Source organism: Tupaia chinensis, unplaced genomic scaffold, assembly GCF_000334495.1.
Source record: "Tupaia chinensis unplaced genomic scaffold, TupChi_1.0 Scaffold149658_1, whole genome shotgun sequence".
Taxonomy (NCBI): Eukaryota; Metazoa; Chordata; class Mammalia; order Scandentia; family Tupaiidae; genus Tupaia; species Tupaia belangeri.
The window spans coordinates 321,730-338,311 of record NW_006209503.1 but is presented as its reverse complement, the minus strand read 5'-3'; the positions used below and the strand labels follow the sequence as shown (position 1 = coordinate 338,311).

The 16,582-nt window shown below is 56.5% G+C and overlaps 1 protein-coding gene across 1 annotated transcript; it reads left to right on the top strand.

Annotated features, from left to right (window-relative positions):
• Positions 1–4,035: 4,035 nt before the first annotated feature.
• Positions 4,036–14,359, top strand: CPN2 (carboxypeptidase N subunit 2). Its single transcript, XM_006171450.3, has 2 exons — positions 4,036–4,171; positions 12,456–14,359. Exon 2 carries the CDS (start codon positions 12,459–12,461, stop codon positions 14,097–14,099), a length of 1,641 nt encoding a protein of 546 aa, XP_006171512.1. The 5' UTR covers positions 4,036–4,171; positions 12,456–12,458; the 3' UTR covers positions 14,100–14,359.
• Positions 14,360–16,582: the final 2,223 nt, after the last annotated feature.

Here is a 16,582-nt window from a genome sequence, read left to right as displayed (position 1 = left end):
CCAAACTTTTGTAACTATAGGAAGGAGTGAAACTCATCCATCCATTAAAGAAAAAGTGGCCCCTCTCATGGGACTTGTTGGGCTATGTGTTTCTCGTTCCTCCTCTTTAGAATTTAGAGGCACAGCAAAGGTCTTAGAGCTCGTCCTGGCCAATGGCGCATTCCCACCATCTTTCTGACGTCAGTGTAGAGCTGTTTCAGGATTCGAATTCCAAATCTGGCAGCTTAGGGAGGGCAGACAGCTAGAGAAAACGAGGTAACCAGAGTTGGTAAGTGGGCATTGGATGTATTCTAGCCTTTAGCTACAGGCCACTCAGAAATTCAGCCCATAGATCCCACAGTCAGAGTCCAATCCAGGTTGGAGGCGGTGGGTTGGGAAGGAAGCTGCCGCTGTGGTGTGGAGAGGGTGGGCAGGCAGGCCACTTGCAGGTGAAACTCCTCCTGTCCCAGTTTCTTTTTCCCCTCAGGAGAGATGGTTCTTATCCACCCGCTGTCTTCATGCTGCTTTCAAAAGTAGATCAGGTTTGCTTTGCTTGGAGAATCATTGCAAATAGTCCCAGATGCTTCGCGATACCTTTTAGAGATTCCTAGGTCCCCAGGGTTTTGTGGGCTGTGAGCCCTGGTGGGCAGGCTTGAGGGTCTGTCTTTTGCTGGATGCTGCTTGTAACAAACTTGGTGTACAGAATCAACAATAAATGGTATACATAGGACGTGTTGTGCTCTCTATGGACATCTCAGCCAGAGGATCTCACACCTGTGGATTCCGCTCTTGTCACATGTGTGCAAGGCTGACCTGCACAGCTCCTGACAGAAAGGAGATTTGGGGGCCAGCAGGTGGCATGGTGATTAGGGCACTGGACCCCCCAGTGTCTGACTCCATGGTTCAAGTCCCAGACCCAGTGGGTTGAAACTCACATGAGCATGTGTGCACGCATGGCCAAAATTCTGAGGAGAATGGAAGAAAAGGGATTGCAGTTTGGGCATCTTCCAAGGGGGGGAGGTGATCTTTCACTTTCCCTCTCTCTGTGTCTCTCTGTATCTCTCCAGTGAGAAGACACGCCCTAAGGCAAAAACCAAAAAAAAAAAAAAAAAAAAAAAAAAAAGCAGATTCAGATGCAGATTGAAAATAGAGAGTGAGGAAACCAGCAGTTAGTGTAATGGCTATGTCGCTGGACTCCCACGTAGTCGACTGCGGTTCAAGTCCAGGACCCGGTAGCTTAAAACTCATGCTGGGCGCGTATGCGTGCGTGCCCAAGATCCTGAGAGGAGAATGGAGGAGAAGGGATTGCGGCGTGACCATCCCCCCTGGGGGGGGACTTTTTGCCATCGGTCTCTATGTCTCTCTCTCTGTCTGGCGAGCGCACGTGCCCTATAGTGAAAATCTCTCCAAAAAAAAAAAAAAAAATAGGGAGTGAGTGGGGCAAAAAAAGAAATAACAAATAACAAATGATACCCATAGGCCACTGGGACTGGAAGGGACCTGAAGTATAGGTTCAACACATTTGATGAAGAAAATCAGCCACAGACAGGAAATGAATTTATTTACTTATTTACGTATTTATTCATTCATCCATTCATCCCATGACAGAAAGAGACAGAGGAATGGGCACCCCCATCAGGGTCTCTATGTGGCAATCCAGCCCCTGCCTCAGCCAGCCTGGCCTGGCTCACGGACACACGTGCACATCTGGTGAGCACGAGGAGGCCCCAGGACGCACACCAGGGACTCTCCACGTGAGCCCAGCTTTGAGTGTTGTGTCATTGCTGTGTCCCCATCTGGGCCCAGGAAATGGATTTTCCACAGTTAGTGAACTAGTGGCTGGGCTAGCACCACCCCCCGGGCCTCCAGACTTTCAGGCTAGAGGTGTTTTGTTTTGTTTTGATTTGTTTGGTTTTGTTTTCCTGTGCCACTAAAGGCATTGGAGCTCGTGCAGCATTTATTCAATGTGTGCATGTACACGTGCACACACACACGCATGTCCAGGAGGTTGGATCAGGACAGGGGTTAGTAATGGTCACTGTATTATAGGGCCAGACCCCTTTAGTGACAGGGGACTAGGCCTCGTTGCCCTTCCCTAACCATCACACCTTAGTCCACGGAGGTTTCTGGAATTTTGGAAAATGAGGAAAGGAGTTAGAGTCCTCCTGGCACACCCCTGGAGTTAACACAAATCTCCCTGCACACAGGCCCACATCCTGCAGTGTGGCTCACTCTCTCTCACACACACCCCACACCCCCGAGACCCTCTGCACACCCATTCCACAGAGGAGAAGCCAGATGCTGGTGGAGGTAAGTAGCTCATCTAAGGACTGGCTACTTATCTGAAGAGCCAGAATGCAAGCCCAGGTCTAAGGCCAAATCTGACTTGCTCAGCAGGGCACGCTGACCAGCGGACTCTGCTGACACCTTGAGAGCCAGCTCAGGGCACAGGGCAGCACTGGGCTGTTCCCTGGCCTGGCTGTGAGTCTCCCAGAGGTGCGTGAGCTCCTCCCCCAGCCAGCCAGCCTGGGTGCTATGGAAGGTGGGACTGGGAACGCCTCGTCCTGGACCTTGCAGCTCCCTTGGAGGCGCCTACTCCTCTCCCACTGACAAACGCTTCCTTGCTACACCCTTATCGGACCTCTGGGATTTGGGTCATACCATCAGCTCATCTGCAAAATAAATAGTAATTCATTCTCATAAAAAGAGCGAAGGGGCCAGCAGGTGGTGTGGTAAAGGCACTGGATTCCCATGTGGCTGACTGTGGTTCGAGCCCCAGACCTGGCAGCCTGAAAACGACAACAGGTGTGTGTCGTGTGCCCAAAATCCCGAGAGGAGAATGGAGGAGAAGGGACTGCGGCGTGCACATCCCCACTGGGAGATGATTTCTCACTTTCCCTCTCTCTATGCAAATGCCCTATGGTAAAACACCTAAAAAAAAAAAAAAGAGTGATCCTAGATGGGCCAGCTAGGTGGTGCTGTGGTTAAGGCGCTGGGTCCCACATGACCACTGTTCGAGTCTGGACTAGGCGGCTCAGAAAACACACTGGGCACCTGTGCATGCATGACCCAAATTCCAAGAATGGAGATGGAACTGCGTCACAGCCATCCTCCTGGGGGGTAGGGGTCCTGACTGCCCCCATTTCTGTCTCTGTCCTGCAAGTGCACTCACCCTACAGTGTATTAAAAAGAGAGAGGAAGAAAAAGAGTGACATAAATATCAATACCATGCACCGAATTAAAAACTATAGGACTACTTTGAGCGCTCCACTCCTGGCACGAAGCCATCTCGGTTGGCGTGCCCGGTCATCACGTCACCCTGCACTCCTTGGCACACACACGCCCTTGGTCACACACACACTCACACACACTCACAGACACACTCCGCCTTCTCGGCAGCTTCTGAATGATCACCTCCAGGGACAGGAAAATCACTCCCCTCAAAGCAACTTTCTTTCTTTCTTTTTTTTTTAAGAATTATTTATGTTACTTTTCTTATTATTATTATTGCTAATTTTGCTATAGGGCACATGCGCTCACCAGAGATAGAAAGAAAGAAGAGAGAAAGTGAAAAAGCGAGCTGCCTGGTCCAGGACTCAAACCACAGGCTTGTGTGAGTCCAGCGCCTTAACCACCAAGCCACCTGCTGGCTGCCCAAAGCAACTTTCACCCTTAGCCCACATGTAAAAGAGTTCCTCTCCATCTTGGGCCAAAATTCACGCCCCTGCTCAGAAAGTTAGTTCACTAAATAAACAAGGCAAAACAAAATAACAAACTGACAGCCTCCTCGACTATCTCCCGGCACTGGGGGCTCTGCGCGGGTGCCGTGGCTGAGGTGGGCTCCTGGCCCCAGCCATCATTCTCAGGAGCCCTATGAGCGTGGACCCCTGGGAACTTCTCAGGGCCTGGCCGGTGCCAAGCCTGCGACCTTGGTGGGATCTGGCCCCACCAGAGCTATGTGCGTGGGAGCAGCCTGGACCCATTTTGTAATCTGCAGGGGCCTTGCCCAGACTCTCCTCCCGTACTGTGACCCTGGGGACATTCCGGGAACACTCTAGCCACGTGAGGGGAGGAACCCCTGCCCGGAACTTTGATCCGAGCTGGGGCTGGATTGAGCTGACCACAGGCCACACCAGATAGCCCTCCGCTCTGAGAAGAGCCAGGCCAGCCGGCCCACCTGTCAGCCGTCACGGTAGGCCTCTGGGGGAACTGCAGGGCTTCTGGCCGAGGGCTGTGGGCAGCAGGGGTTTGTCCCTCTGCCCAGGGTTTGGAGCAGTCCTCGGCGCCAGGCCGGCTGCAATCTCTGGGACCTTCTCCCGTACAGGAGGTGAGGGGCTCAGCCAGGGTGATGTGGAGATTCAGGATGAGGGTGACCTGGTCCCTGCCCTCAGGGAGCTCAGAGTGGTGACTGGGGACAGGCTTGCCCGGTTCAGGCCTGGTCTCTGCCTGCATCCTGGGGAAATTAAAGCTTGGAGAGATGGAGCGGCTTGCTTGAGCCTGCACAGCTGGTGGGTAGCTCACTGGAATGCAAACCCAGGGCCCTGGAGGAGCCCGGGTGTTTCTCCTCCCCTAAGCAAGATGCAGAGAGAGGCTTGTGCCCTGGTCACCGAGCCCGTGAAGGCATCTTGCTCCACTCAGCGCACAGACTGGGGCCGGCTCAGGGCCCCGTCCCCAGCCAGGAGCTGAGGTGCGGAGCCTGGCACAGTGAGACGGGGCAGGAGGCCCACCCCAGGTCTCAGTCGGGTGGGGCGGCGGGGGGGGGGAGCAGCCAGTTAGAATACAGGGCAGAAGGACCCACGCATTCGACCTGTGGACACATGGAGGGCAGTCAAGGAGGCTTCATGGGGAAACGTGACTCGTGCCAGTCGGGAGGGAGGGTGGAACTGGGACAGGAAGCCACAGGGAAAGGCAGGTGTAAGATTTCTTATGTGACAGGGACTGCCTAAGTGAGCCTGGAGTGGCCGTGAAGGGAGTGTGACCGTGCTGGGTCACGTCTCAGAGTCTTAGCCATCTTCTCTCCCAGAACGCTAGCACAGCTCGTCGGCCAGCTCCCATCAGCCTTTGCAACGTCACTGCCAGCAAAGACAACATCAAGTACGTCCCTACTATGTGCTTAGAACCGGGCTTCGTGTTTCATACGATTAGCTCACCTTTCATAATAAATGCGCTTTTTACCTTCTATCACTTTATTATTCAAAATGTAGAGGGCCAACCTGGGGCTAAGGCAGCCGGATAACACATGAACAGCTGTGCAGTTCAAGTCCGGGCCCAGCAGCCTGACGGATGTGCCCAGCACGTGTGCATGTGTGCCTGAGAAGCCCCAATAAAAAGGAGAAAAGGGGGAGAAGGGATTGTGGGGTGGCCATCTCCCATGGGGGTGCCTCCTCTCTCTCTCTCTCTCTCTCTCTCTCTCTCTTTCTCTCTGTCTCTCTCTCTGCCTCTAATGAGCACATGTGCCTTTTGGCAACTTTCTTTTTTTTTTTTTTAATGTAGAGTATACATTTTAAAATAAAAGCAAAAAATTAAAAGCATCCACAATGCTATTTTTCAGAGAGGACTGCTGCAGATATTTTGTGGGCTTCTGTTTTCTCTGCACATCTGCTTTCAAACAGGAGCCCTGTGAATCCGAGGGTCAACATATTCCACTGACGATACTGCAAACATCTCTGCACGATGCTCGTGAGCAGAACAAGTCTCTCCCGCTTTGCGCGCACTGACTCATTAACGACCTCTCATGTTGGACCCGTTGCTGCATTTTCCTACAATATACCGTTGTCTCATTTAAGGGCCACGACAGACCCGTTGGTGCTCTGAGTGGGGTGTTGTGATTATTATTATCATGCTGTTCTCGACTTGCAGATGCAGAGGCCAGGACTCCGAGGGGTGCGGCACTCCCAGGATGTGACGGGCGGCAGGTGGGGGAGGGCTGGCCATGGCGGAGCGGTCCAGGCCTGGCTGCCTCAGCCACTTGGCCTAGTTTGCTGTGCTGAGAGGGAAGGAGGCAGGTCTGCTCTGAGAACTGACTGAAGCAGCCATGGGCTCTGGGCACGCCTCCAAAGCCCCTCTTCTGGCTCCCAGACGAGCTGGGGCCTCAGTGGCTCAACCCCGCTGGGGGTCAGCAGTAGCAGTCAGCCTAGAGTGGCAGGTCCCTGGGGGCCGGGCTCTGGGCTCCCATCACCCCGCGGAAGGAGTGAGTTCAGCTCTGTGGTGGATGACAGAATAACCGAAGGCATGCACAGAAATGAACCAGCCCAAGGGCAATTTGAGGAGAGGACCCAGCCAACCAGGGGGAAAACAAAACCCTCGGCGTTCTTGGCTTGTGGAAGTGTGGGACATTCCTGTGGGCACTTGCTGGTCTCACTCCCGACGGAAAGCAGGACTCTCCAGGCGGCTGCCCGCCTCCCCGCCTCCCCGCCCCCGTGGTTCTGCTGCCAGCTCCAGCAGCGCCCACAGGGCCACTGCCTGAATCCAGAGCTCCCCAGTGACTGTGCCCTCGAGGGTGGGCAGGGCAAGTGGCCCAGGCCCAGGTGAGGCACCCTGGCTGGTGGCCTCAGAATCTGAGCCCCTCGCCAAGGACAGCATGGTGGTCCTTCGTTGTCTGGGGAGTGAAGAGCTGCAAGTGCTGAAGGGCGCTCCCCCTGGTCGAGAGGGGCCAGCCCCATGAGCTCCCCGTTCCCGTTTTCCTGCAGCTAACCTCTGGGACTGCTTCTGTGCAGACTGGGGCCCAGTTGGCTCAGGAGAGGCAGGGTCACAGACATTGCTGGGCCCCTGTGCTGGCCCGGCTCTGGGCTGGGAGCTCCCCATGCATCACGCCATGACAAAGGTAGGGTTATATTTGATGTTTTGAAGATGAAGGAAGTAAAGCTCAGAGAAGTTAAGTAATTCAGTCAAGGTCACGCAGCTAGGCAGGGATAGAGACCGACTTTGAACTCAGATCGACTCCAGAGCATAAACTCTCAGGTTGTCAGGGTGCCTGAGAATGAGCCTGGGCTGGGAGCAGTCCTCCACCCCTCCCTGTGAGGCAGCTCTGCTCTCCTCATCCTCTACCTCCTGCAGCAGGGCAGGAGGGGTCTGGCCTGAGGTTTAGAGGTCCTATTCCACCTCCGAGGCCCGTCCCCAAGCAGAAGCCGATCCGGGCATTCCCTCGCTCGTTCACTCGGAGCTCTCGCTCGTAGTCGCCCCTCCTTTCTTCTTTCTTTCTTTCTTTTTTTTTGGATTTTGCCATAGGGTGTGTGTGCCTGCCAGAGAGAGACAGAGAGAAGGAAAGTGAGAAATTATTCCTGGGGGGATGGCCACACTGCCATCCCTTCACCTCCATTTTCCTCCTGGGATTTGGGCACGCATGCGCATGTGCATGGCATGAATTTTAAGCTGCTGGATCCGGTACTCAGACCATAGTTGACCATGTGGGAGTTCAGTGCCTTAGCCACCACGCCACCTGCTGGCGCCTGCCTGGCTTTTTTTTGTGGAGAGTTTTTTTTGCTATAGGGCACGTGCGCTTGCCAGACAGACAGAGAGAGACAGAGAGACAGAAAGTGAGAAATCACTCCCCGGGGGGATGGCCACACCACAATCCCTTCTCCTCCATTCTCTTCCTGGGATCTTGGGCACACATGCACACATGCCCAGCGTGAGTTTAAGCCACCGGGTCTGGGACGCAAACTACGGTCGACTACGTGGGAGTCCAGCGACATAGCCATCACGCTAACTGCTGGTCCCATGCCCGGCTTTTTTTTTAGACAACGTCTTGCGACACTGACCAGGTTGAGCTTGTAATCTTCATGCCTCAACCCTCCCCCACAAGTCCCTGAGACTTCAGGCAAACACCCCCGTGCCTGGCCTTTAGCGTGGCTTGGGGAATTAAACACGGGCTCCTGGTGATCCCGGCCTGCAGAGCACAGGGTTTTAGCAGCACACTTCACCAGCGCTGGACGGTGTCCTCATTTTAAATCATGCAGTGGGTGCCCAGGACCCCAGCCTATGAGGACTGCCTTCCCATCCGTCTTCCTGGGCTGACTGTGCCGCAGAGGTGCACACCCCCAGGCCTGTGGGGTGGGGTCTCTACTCACGTACAGGAGACAGTGAGGCAGAATGGGGGGCCGGCCATGAGCAGAGTCCCCGTGTATGCGTACTGGGTCCTGCAAACGTGAGGAGCGGGTCTGCCTGCCCTACCCGCTCCACTGCCTTGGTAGGGAGCCTCGTGCTGTCGCAGTGAGCTCCCAGCTCAGAGCCCAGGCCGTCGGGGCTGGTCCTGGCCCTCACTCTGAACCGTGTGCCCTGGGCCAGTCGCCATAGCTCTGGGAGCCTGATTCCCTGTCTTGGGCACGTCTAGGTTGCCCTGAATACTCAGATGCCCACGTGAGAGCTTTGGGAACTGGAGGGGTCAGTGCTCAGCTCAGCCTCAGGTCCAGAGGCACCTCCCTGCCCCCGCCCAGCCTCGCCCAGGTCTACGCTGATCCGTGACACTGGGTTTTCTGTGCCAACAATGCTGCAGCTATGACTCCAGGCCTGGCCTCTGGAGTGAGTTCCTTGGACACTCCGAAGGCACATTACCTGCCAATGACAAAGGATAAAAGTTGGAGGCACAAGGACCCCGTCCCAGGTTGGCGTGGTGGGTGAGGCATGCTCTCCCAAGAACTTGCGCCTTCCTGTCACGGGGCGCCTCTGGCTCTGGTCCCGATCTTCCTGGTGGGAGGGAGATCTGGACTCCACACCCAGCCCGTGTGGACACCCTGATCTCTCTGTGAGGAGGCGGCAGGCGGTCCCCAGGGCCCTCGTACCTCGGGGAGTTTTGTCTGCCAGCTGCCTCCGAGACCCAATGGCCGTGGGGGCTGGCGAGGAAGCGGCCGGCACAGGATGACGCTGTGGCAATCAGACGTGAGGAGCGCTCTTCTCTCGGTGTTGGGTGGACTCAAGGCCGCCCTCATGGCCTGGCTGGTGCTCGTCTGGGTCTGCCTTGAACCGTCGTTGGGAAGGGCAGTCCTGCCTCCCAAGCTGCTCATCCCAGCCTGGAGGGCTCTTCCTATGAGGTGCAGGAAGGCAATGCTGTGTGGTGCGAGAGCCCACTGGCCCACTGGCCTCCCATGTAAACTCGCCCTTTTCAGAGCCTATGCCGAGTGTTCAGGTGGAGAAACAGGGCCGCCCCATACTTAGTAGTTAAGGACACAGAATCTCTTATGGCTGTCTGTGGTTCAAATCCCTCCCCTGGAGGTTTGAGAAAACACAGCAGGTGCATGTGCGTGTGTGCTCTGGATCCCGCAGGATGGAGGGATGGAGAGGGCTTGCACCTCTGGGGGTGCTTTCTCTCTCTCCCTCTCTCTATCTCTCTAGCTAGTGTGTGTGCCCTCTACCAAGGAAAAGAAGAAAAAGAAAAAGATGGGGAAACATATCTCAGGTCCTCCTTCCCGTGGCCCTAGGGACCTCTGTGTCAGGAGCCCTAGGGGTTCTGTGTAGGTGCTGCAGGGGCGGCCCAGGAGGTGGGCGGACGGCCAGTCCTCTTCGGCCAGAGCCTGCTGCTTTTCGTCTGTCTTCTACATACCCCGTCTCAACAGACACACAGCCTCACGCTAAATAGTGCACGTCTGGGGACGTGCACTTACAGGAAAACTGGTCCCTGTCCCTGCCATCGGAAGAAGCAAGGATGCTTTTGTATTCCTGGAGGGAACCGCTGAGGTCAGACCGCTCCCCTATCGATAGAACCCTTCCTCACCAACTCTGGGAGGCCGGGAGGTGCGCATTTTCTCAGGGAGAACTTGCTCCTTGTTTGTTGATTAGACAGAACATTCCTGGGAAAACTGAGCCTTTGGAGGCCAAATGGGGCTCTGTAAGCCCGTTCCTTCTGGGCACCTTTTGCATATGGCGACCTTGGTTTGGGGTTGGGGCCCTGAATTTTGAGATGGAGGAGGTAGCCTGTAGGGGGCAGCAGAGGCGGGGGCAGCAGAGGCACTGCCAGCACCGACCCTCACCCCATTGTAAACTTGCTGAGAGGCGAAATCAGAAAACCTCAGTCTTGTGAGAGGAGTTCTTTCTCTTTTCTTTCTTTCTCTCTCTTTTTTTTTTTTTTTTTTTGAGTTTTTTTTTGCTATAGGGCACGTGCGCTCGCCAGACACAGAGAGAGAGAGACATAGAGACAGAAAGCAAGAAATCGCCCCCCAGAGGGGATGGTCACGCCGCAATCCCTTTTCCTCCATTCTTCTCTCGGGATCTTGGGCACACACGCACACGCGCCCGGCGTGAGTTTTAAGCCACTGGGTCCGGGATGCGAACCGCGGTCGACTTCGTGGGAGTCCAGCGACATAGCCATTACGCTAACTGCTGGTTCCTGAGTTCTTTCTCTTTTGATTTTGGGTAAATTCTATCTAATGGGCTTTTTGTCTTCCCACTGTTTCTGTATGGGGCTTGCTCCCTTTAACAATGGTTAGTTTATTCATTGCTTCCTCTGTGTCAGCCCATGAGCTGAAACTCTCCCCACCTGCAGGGTCATCAGAAAGCCCTAAAGGAAATGCCCATTATGAAAAAACTGCAAACTGCCCGTAGATTCCAAACATCATTTGCAACAAAATAAACTTGTACTTTATGTATTTATTTATTAAAGAAGTAATTTATTTAATTTTATTTATTTAAATTTGACCAGAGAGGAACAGAGTGAGTGTGCACCAGAGAAAATGAGAAAACACACTGCCAGGTCAGGGACTTGAACTGCAGTCGACCATGTGGGAGTCCAGCACCCCTAACCACCATGCCACCTGCTGGCTCCTAAACTCATAACTAATTCCATGTCTTTACTTAGTGAATCCCTACAATTGCCCTAATGTGGCAGACACTCATTATCCGCTCTTTACAGACAATGCAATGGAAGCCTGGGTGGGTTAAGTAACATGCCCAAGGTCACACATGCACAGATGGGCCTGGGATTTGAACTCGAGGCAGTTGAACCAGCACCAGCCCTGTGAATGAGCAAGGCGAGTGGGAACAGCAGTCTGCAGAGCACACGCCTGCTAGTGGGGCAGGCGACAACGCGCCAGTCGGCCTTGCCTGTGGGACTGAGTCCACTGCCCCGATCGTCCGGAAACCTCAACTTCTAATGTGACACTTGCCAATTTTTGCATGTTAACTACGGATTCATATGTGAGAAAGATCATCTGAGGAGTAAGAAAACACATTCTAAGCTGCGCCACCAATTTGTGACCTGTGGGTTGATGCTGGCTGGCAGGTGTTTTTCCTTTTTAATTAATATTTAGCAAATGAAAAGCTTGGTCCCCCTCCCTTATATTAACAGATCTAGTAGTCTGTGGAATCCCCAAGTCTGGGACCTTCCTGTCCACACAACCCTGGAAAGGTCCCCGGGTCCTATCCCAGTGGGGCTGGGCAGGGGCAGAGAGGCCTGGGCAGGAGTGGAGAATTCTGGCAGCAGAACCGAGGGTTCCTCTCTCATCCCTGCGGCCGCACTCACCTCAGCACACACAGCAGAAGGCAGAGGGTGGAACCACCCCGTCATGAGCTCCCAAGCACGGAGGCTGTGAAGTTTGGGAAGAACTGCTACTGAGAGTTCCCTTCTAACTCAAAGAATCCACCCACGTTTTATGTGTAACCTGTACAACTTCACAACTTCACGAACTCCAGAGTACTCGTGGTCCCTTCTCCACCTCTCTTCCATGTCTTTGTCTCCTTTCCATTTTTTCTCTCCAATCTGTAAAGAATACAGAAAGCCTAAAAAAACCAGATCTTGGGACCAGCAGTTAGCGTAATGGCTATGTCGCTGGACTCCCATGTAGTTGACCGCAGTTCGCGTCCCAGACATGGAGGCTTAAAAAACTCACGCCGGGTGCATGTGCGTGTACGTCCAAGATCCCAAGAGTAGAATGGAGGAGAAGGAATTGCGGCGTGGCCATCCCTCCTGGGGGGTGATTTCTCGCTTTCTGTCTCTCTGTCTCTCTCTGTCTGGCGAGCGCATGCGCCCTATAGCAAAAACCTCTCAAACACACACACACACACACACACACACACACACACACGACAAAACAAATTTTTTTTAACATTGAGCTACTGAGAATATGTTAGAGACCAGCAGATGGCGCAGTGGTTCCGACTCCCACGGAGTGGACTCGGCTGGAGTTCCGGACCCAGGGACTTAAAACTCACGGTGGGTGCATTTGTGTGTGTGCCCAAAAACCCGAGAGGAAACTAGAGGAGAAGGGATCGCAGTGTGCCATCTCCCTGGGGGTGATCTCTCACTCTCTCTGTCTCTCCAGTAAGCACACAGGCCCTATGGCAAAAACCTCTCTCAAAACAAAAGCAGGAAGGAAAGACAGTGCTGTGGAGTCCCACCGCAGGGATGCCCTGGAGCCCTCCATGTGGCTCTTCGGGGAGGCGAGCCCTGTTTGCAGCCTGATCCGGTGTTGGGGCACACTGGGGCTCAGCGCCACTTCGCTCCTGGTAAAACATCCTTTCTGTCTTCTGTGCCTCCTCGGGTCCAGGAGATGCTCCCCGGAGCCTGGCTGCGCTGGGCCTCCCTCCTGCTCCTGGCCGGGCCCACCCAGCCCTGCCCCAGCGGCTGCGACTGCTTCATCCGGGAGGTGTTCTGCGCGGAGGAGCTGGCCGCCATCCCGCCCGACATCCCGCCGCATGCCACGGACATTGTCTTTGTGGAGACCTCGTTCACCTCGCTGGGGACCAGGGCCTTGGGCGGCAGCCCCAACCTGACCAAGGTGGTCTTCCTCAACACCCAGCTCCGCCACCTCGCCCCGGATGCCTTCGGGGGGCTGCCCAGGCTGGAGGACCTGGAGGTCACAGGCAGCAGCTTCTCCAACCTCAGTGCTGACATCTTCTCCAACCTGACCTCGCTGGGCAAGTTCACGCTCAACTTCGACATGCTGGAGGCTCTGCCCGAGGGCCTCTTCCACCACCTGGGCGCCCTGGAGACCCTCCAGCTGCAGGGGAACCGTCTCCAGACCCTGCCTGGGAAACTCTTCCAGCCCCTGACGCAGCTGCAGACCCTCAACCTGGCCCAGAACCTCCTGGCCCAGCTTCCTGAGGAGCTGTTCCGCCCTCTCAGCAGCCTGCAGACCCTGCGGCTGAGCAACAACGCGCTCTCCGGCCTCCCCCCGGGCGTGTTCCGCGGCCTGGGCAGCCTGCAGGAGCTCTTTCTGGATGGCAACGCCATCTCGGAGCTGCCGCCGGCGGTGTTCTCGCAGCTCCTCTGCCTGGAGAAGCTGTGGCTGCAGCGCAACGCCCTCGGGCACCTGCCGCCCTCCGTCTTCGCCTCGCTGGGCAACCTGACCTTCCTGAACCTGCAGGGGAACAGGCTGCGGACGCTGCCTGCCAGCCTCTTCGCCCACACTCCAGGCCTGGTCAGCCTGTCCCTGTCCCACAACCAGCTGGAGACCCTCGCTGAGGGCACCTTTGCCAACCTGTCCAGGCTCAGCTCCCTGACGCTCTCGTACAATGCCATCGCCCACCTCCCCGCCGGCGTCTTCAGGGACCTGGAGGAGCTGGTCAGGCTCTCCCTGGGCAGCAACAACCTGACGGCCCTGCACCCAGCCCTGTTCCAGAACCTGTCCAAGCTGGAGCTGCTCGGCCTGTCCAGAAACCAGCTGACCACGCTCCCGGAGGGCATCTTCAACACCAACTACAACCTGTTCAACCTGGTCCTGCACGGCAACCCCTGGCAGTGCGACTGCCACCTGGCCTACCTCTTCGACTGGCTACGCGAGTACAATGACCGGCTCTTCAACGTCCAGACCTACTGCGCCGGCCCTGCCTACCTCAAGGGCCAGGTGGTGCCCGCCCTGCAGGAGGAGCAGCTGGTGTGCCCCGTCACCCGGGACCACTTGGGTTTCCAGGCTCCGGGGCTGGACGACAGGGAGCCTGGGGGCAGCTGGGATCTGGCCGTGGAGGAAAGGGCGGCCCGGAACTGGTGCACCTACAGCAATCCCGACGGCACCGTGGTGCTGGCCTGCGCTGAGGCCCAGTGCCGCTGGCTGAGTGTCCAGCTCCCTGTCAGGCAGGGCGCGGGCTCTGTAGCGCTGACGCACAATGCCAGCCAGGCGTGGGACTTGAGGTCACGCTGCGGCACTGTGCGGGTCACAGTGTCCATCGAGGCTCATGCAGCAGGGCCCTAGGGACAGGGTACTCAGAACCAGGAGCCTGGGCGGATGGCCTCGGGGCATGGCCAGGTAACAGGTGGGGGCAGAGGGAGCTGAGGCTTAGGCTCCCAGATGCAGGGACGGTGCTCATCTCCAAGGCGGGGAGGAGAGTCGGGCTGCACCACCATGGACAGGTGCTACCACCGCTTCCTCTCCGTCACCCACTGCTGGAGCCTGGCACCGACCGCTGCATCCTTTGGCTTTGCAGAGCATCCTTAAAACAGCAGATGACGTAATGGCTATGTCACTGGACTCCCACCTAGTCAACTGCGGTTTGAGTCCCGGCCCTTGTGGCTTAAAGCTCACTTCGCGTGCGTGTGTGTGTGTGTGTGTGTGTGTACGTGGCCAAGACCCCGAGAGGAGAACGGAAGGGAGGGGACTGTGGAGTGGCCATCCCCCTTGGGGGAGTGATTTCTCGTTGTATCTCTGTCTCTCCGGAAAGCACGCATGTCCTATAGCAAAAATCTCTCTTAAAACAAAAACAAACAAAAACAAAGCAAAACACTGCCGCACGATGGCAGGGTGGTAATGCATCCGTGGTCCGTGACGCTGACCTACGGGGAGGGTTTCTGATCCGGAGGCAGAGACACCTCTGCCCCGACCCTGCACACACCAGGCATGCACATGTCCACGCCCGTGATCTGGGGCTGCCTGAAGCTGGAGTGGATTGGAGGGTTGGGATCCTTTTGGGGTGCCTGTCTCTCTCATGAAGAAAGAAACTTAAATAAAGGCGGGGGGAAGAACAATAAAAGGGAAGCTGCATCGTGTTCTGGAGAAGACCCCTCCTGGGCTGGCATCTGCCCACCACGTAATGATGCCCACGCACCCTCATCCCCGCCCTGGGGCCCAGTGCTCTTTTAGTTATACGAAATTGAGGCCACCCCCTGTGACAGCTGGTCCCCAAAGAAACATCTGCTTGGATTTCTCTCTCCGCAATGTATTTTTAATGGGAATAGAGAAAAACAGAGATGGCAGAAGCAGAGGAGACCTGAAAGAGTAGGGGTGGGTCTCACTTCGGTGAGGTGGGGGTCACGTCGCCAGCGTCCACATCCGAGGCTGCGTCCGGGAGAAAGCGGGCAGATGGCGCCTGGGCAGGTCAGCCCCAGCCTCAGGCTGCCACTGGGCCAGGCCTGGGGTGAGCTCGACTTTGCCTGCTGGGCACCGTCATGGCTGTGCCTACAGAGAGGGTGGGCGAGGGGAGGGCGGGCGGCTGGGGCCGGCACTGCAGCTCTCCTCTGTCTCAGGGCACCTGAAGAGGCCCTCCCTCGGATGGCAGGTGCCACCTCGTCCCCAGCCATGGCCACCCTCTCAGTCTTCCCCAGTCTCCTACAGGCTGGCCTGCCCGGGATCGGGGTAATAACCACGCTGGGCCATCCCACGCAAGCCCTGGAGGCAGACCCTGCCTCCACACTGAGGAGACCACGGCTCCATCTTGGCTTGGCTCCCTGTGGCCCTGGCCGACCCCGGCCTCAGCAGCGCCTGTCCTACCATCAGCACAGACGTGTCTGTCCAAGCTCTGGCCCCAGCTCCTGTAGCAGCTGACATGGCGGGGGCGGGGAGCCCTCCCACCCCTCTGCTCCCTGAACCCCACGGCCACCTGGACAGTGCATGCTCTGGCCCTTAGCTCCTGAGCGTCCCTCTGTCCTCTTCTCCCTCTTCCTGGACAGAGCCACTGCAAGGCGTCCTGCCTGCTCCCCGACTGGCCTGGAGTAAGCCTGGGGTGGGAGGGAGAAGGGAATCGGGCGGCCTGAGGGAGAGAGACCCACACTAAGCATGCGGAGGCCACTGGCTGGGACTAGCACGAGGGGAGAATTCTCAAGGGAGAATGCGTGGGGCCCCAGGCCGAGCAGGAAGCGGAGTGTGTGCAGGAAGGGTGAGGGAGGGGCGGCAGGGAGGGAGGAGCAGGCCGCAGGATGGAGACAGGGATCAGGGAGGAGGAGGAGGCTGGGTGGAGTCCAGACTGCGCAAAGCCCCCGGACCCAGGTCAGGAGAGGAGTTTGCGTGTTGGTTAAGGATGCTGCTGGGCGCCTCGGAAGGGCTTCGTGCAGAGGTGGGACCTGCTCCTGCCTGTCTGAGGATAGTGAGGCAGGAAAACAGCTCACCTGCTGGAGCCTAGAGCCAAGAGGGTTGGGGTGAGGGGTGGGGGCAAGAAATAGAGCCTGCGGTTCCAGGACCTACCAGCAGGGACCAGCAGTTAGTGTAATGGCTATGTTGTTGGATTCCCATGTAGTGGACTGCGGTTCGCGTCCCAGACCCGGTGGCTTAAACTCACGCTGGGCGCATGTGCGTGCGTGCCCAAGATCCTGAGAGGAGAATGGGGGAGAAGGCATTGTGGCATGGCCATTCCCCCTGGGGGTGATTTCTCATTTTCTGTCTCTGTCTGGCGAGCGCACACACCTATAGCAAAAAAAAAAAAAAAAAAAAAAAAAAACCACCCGGCACCCCCGGGGGGCGGGGCT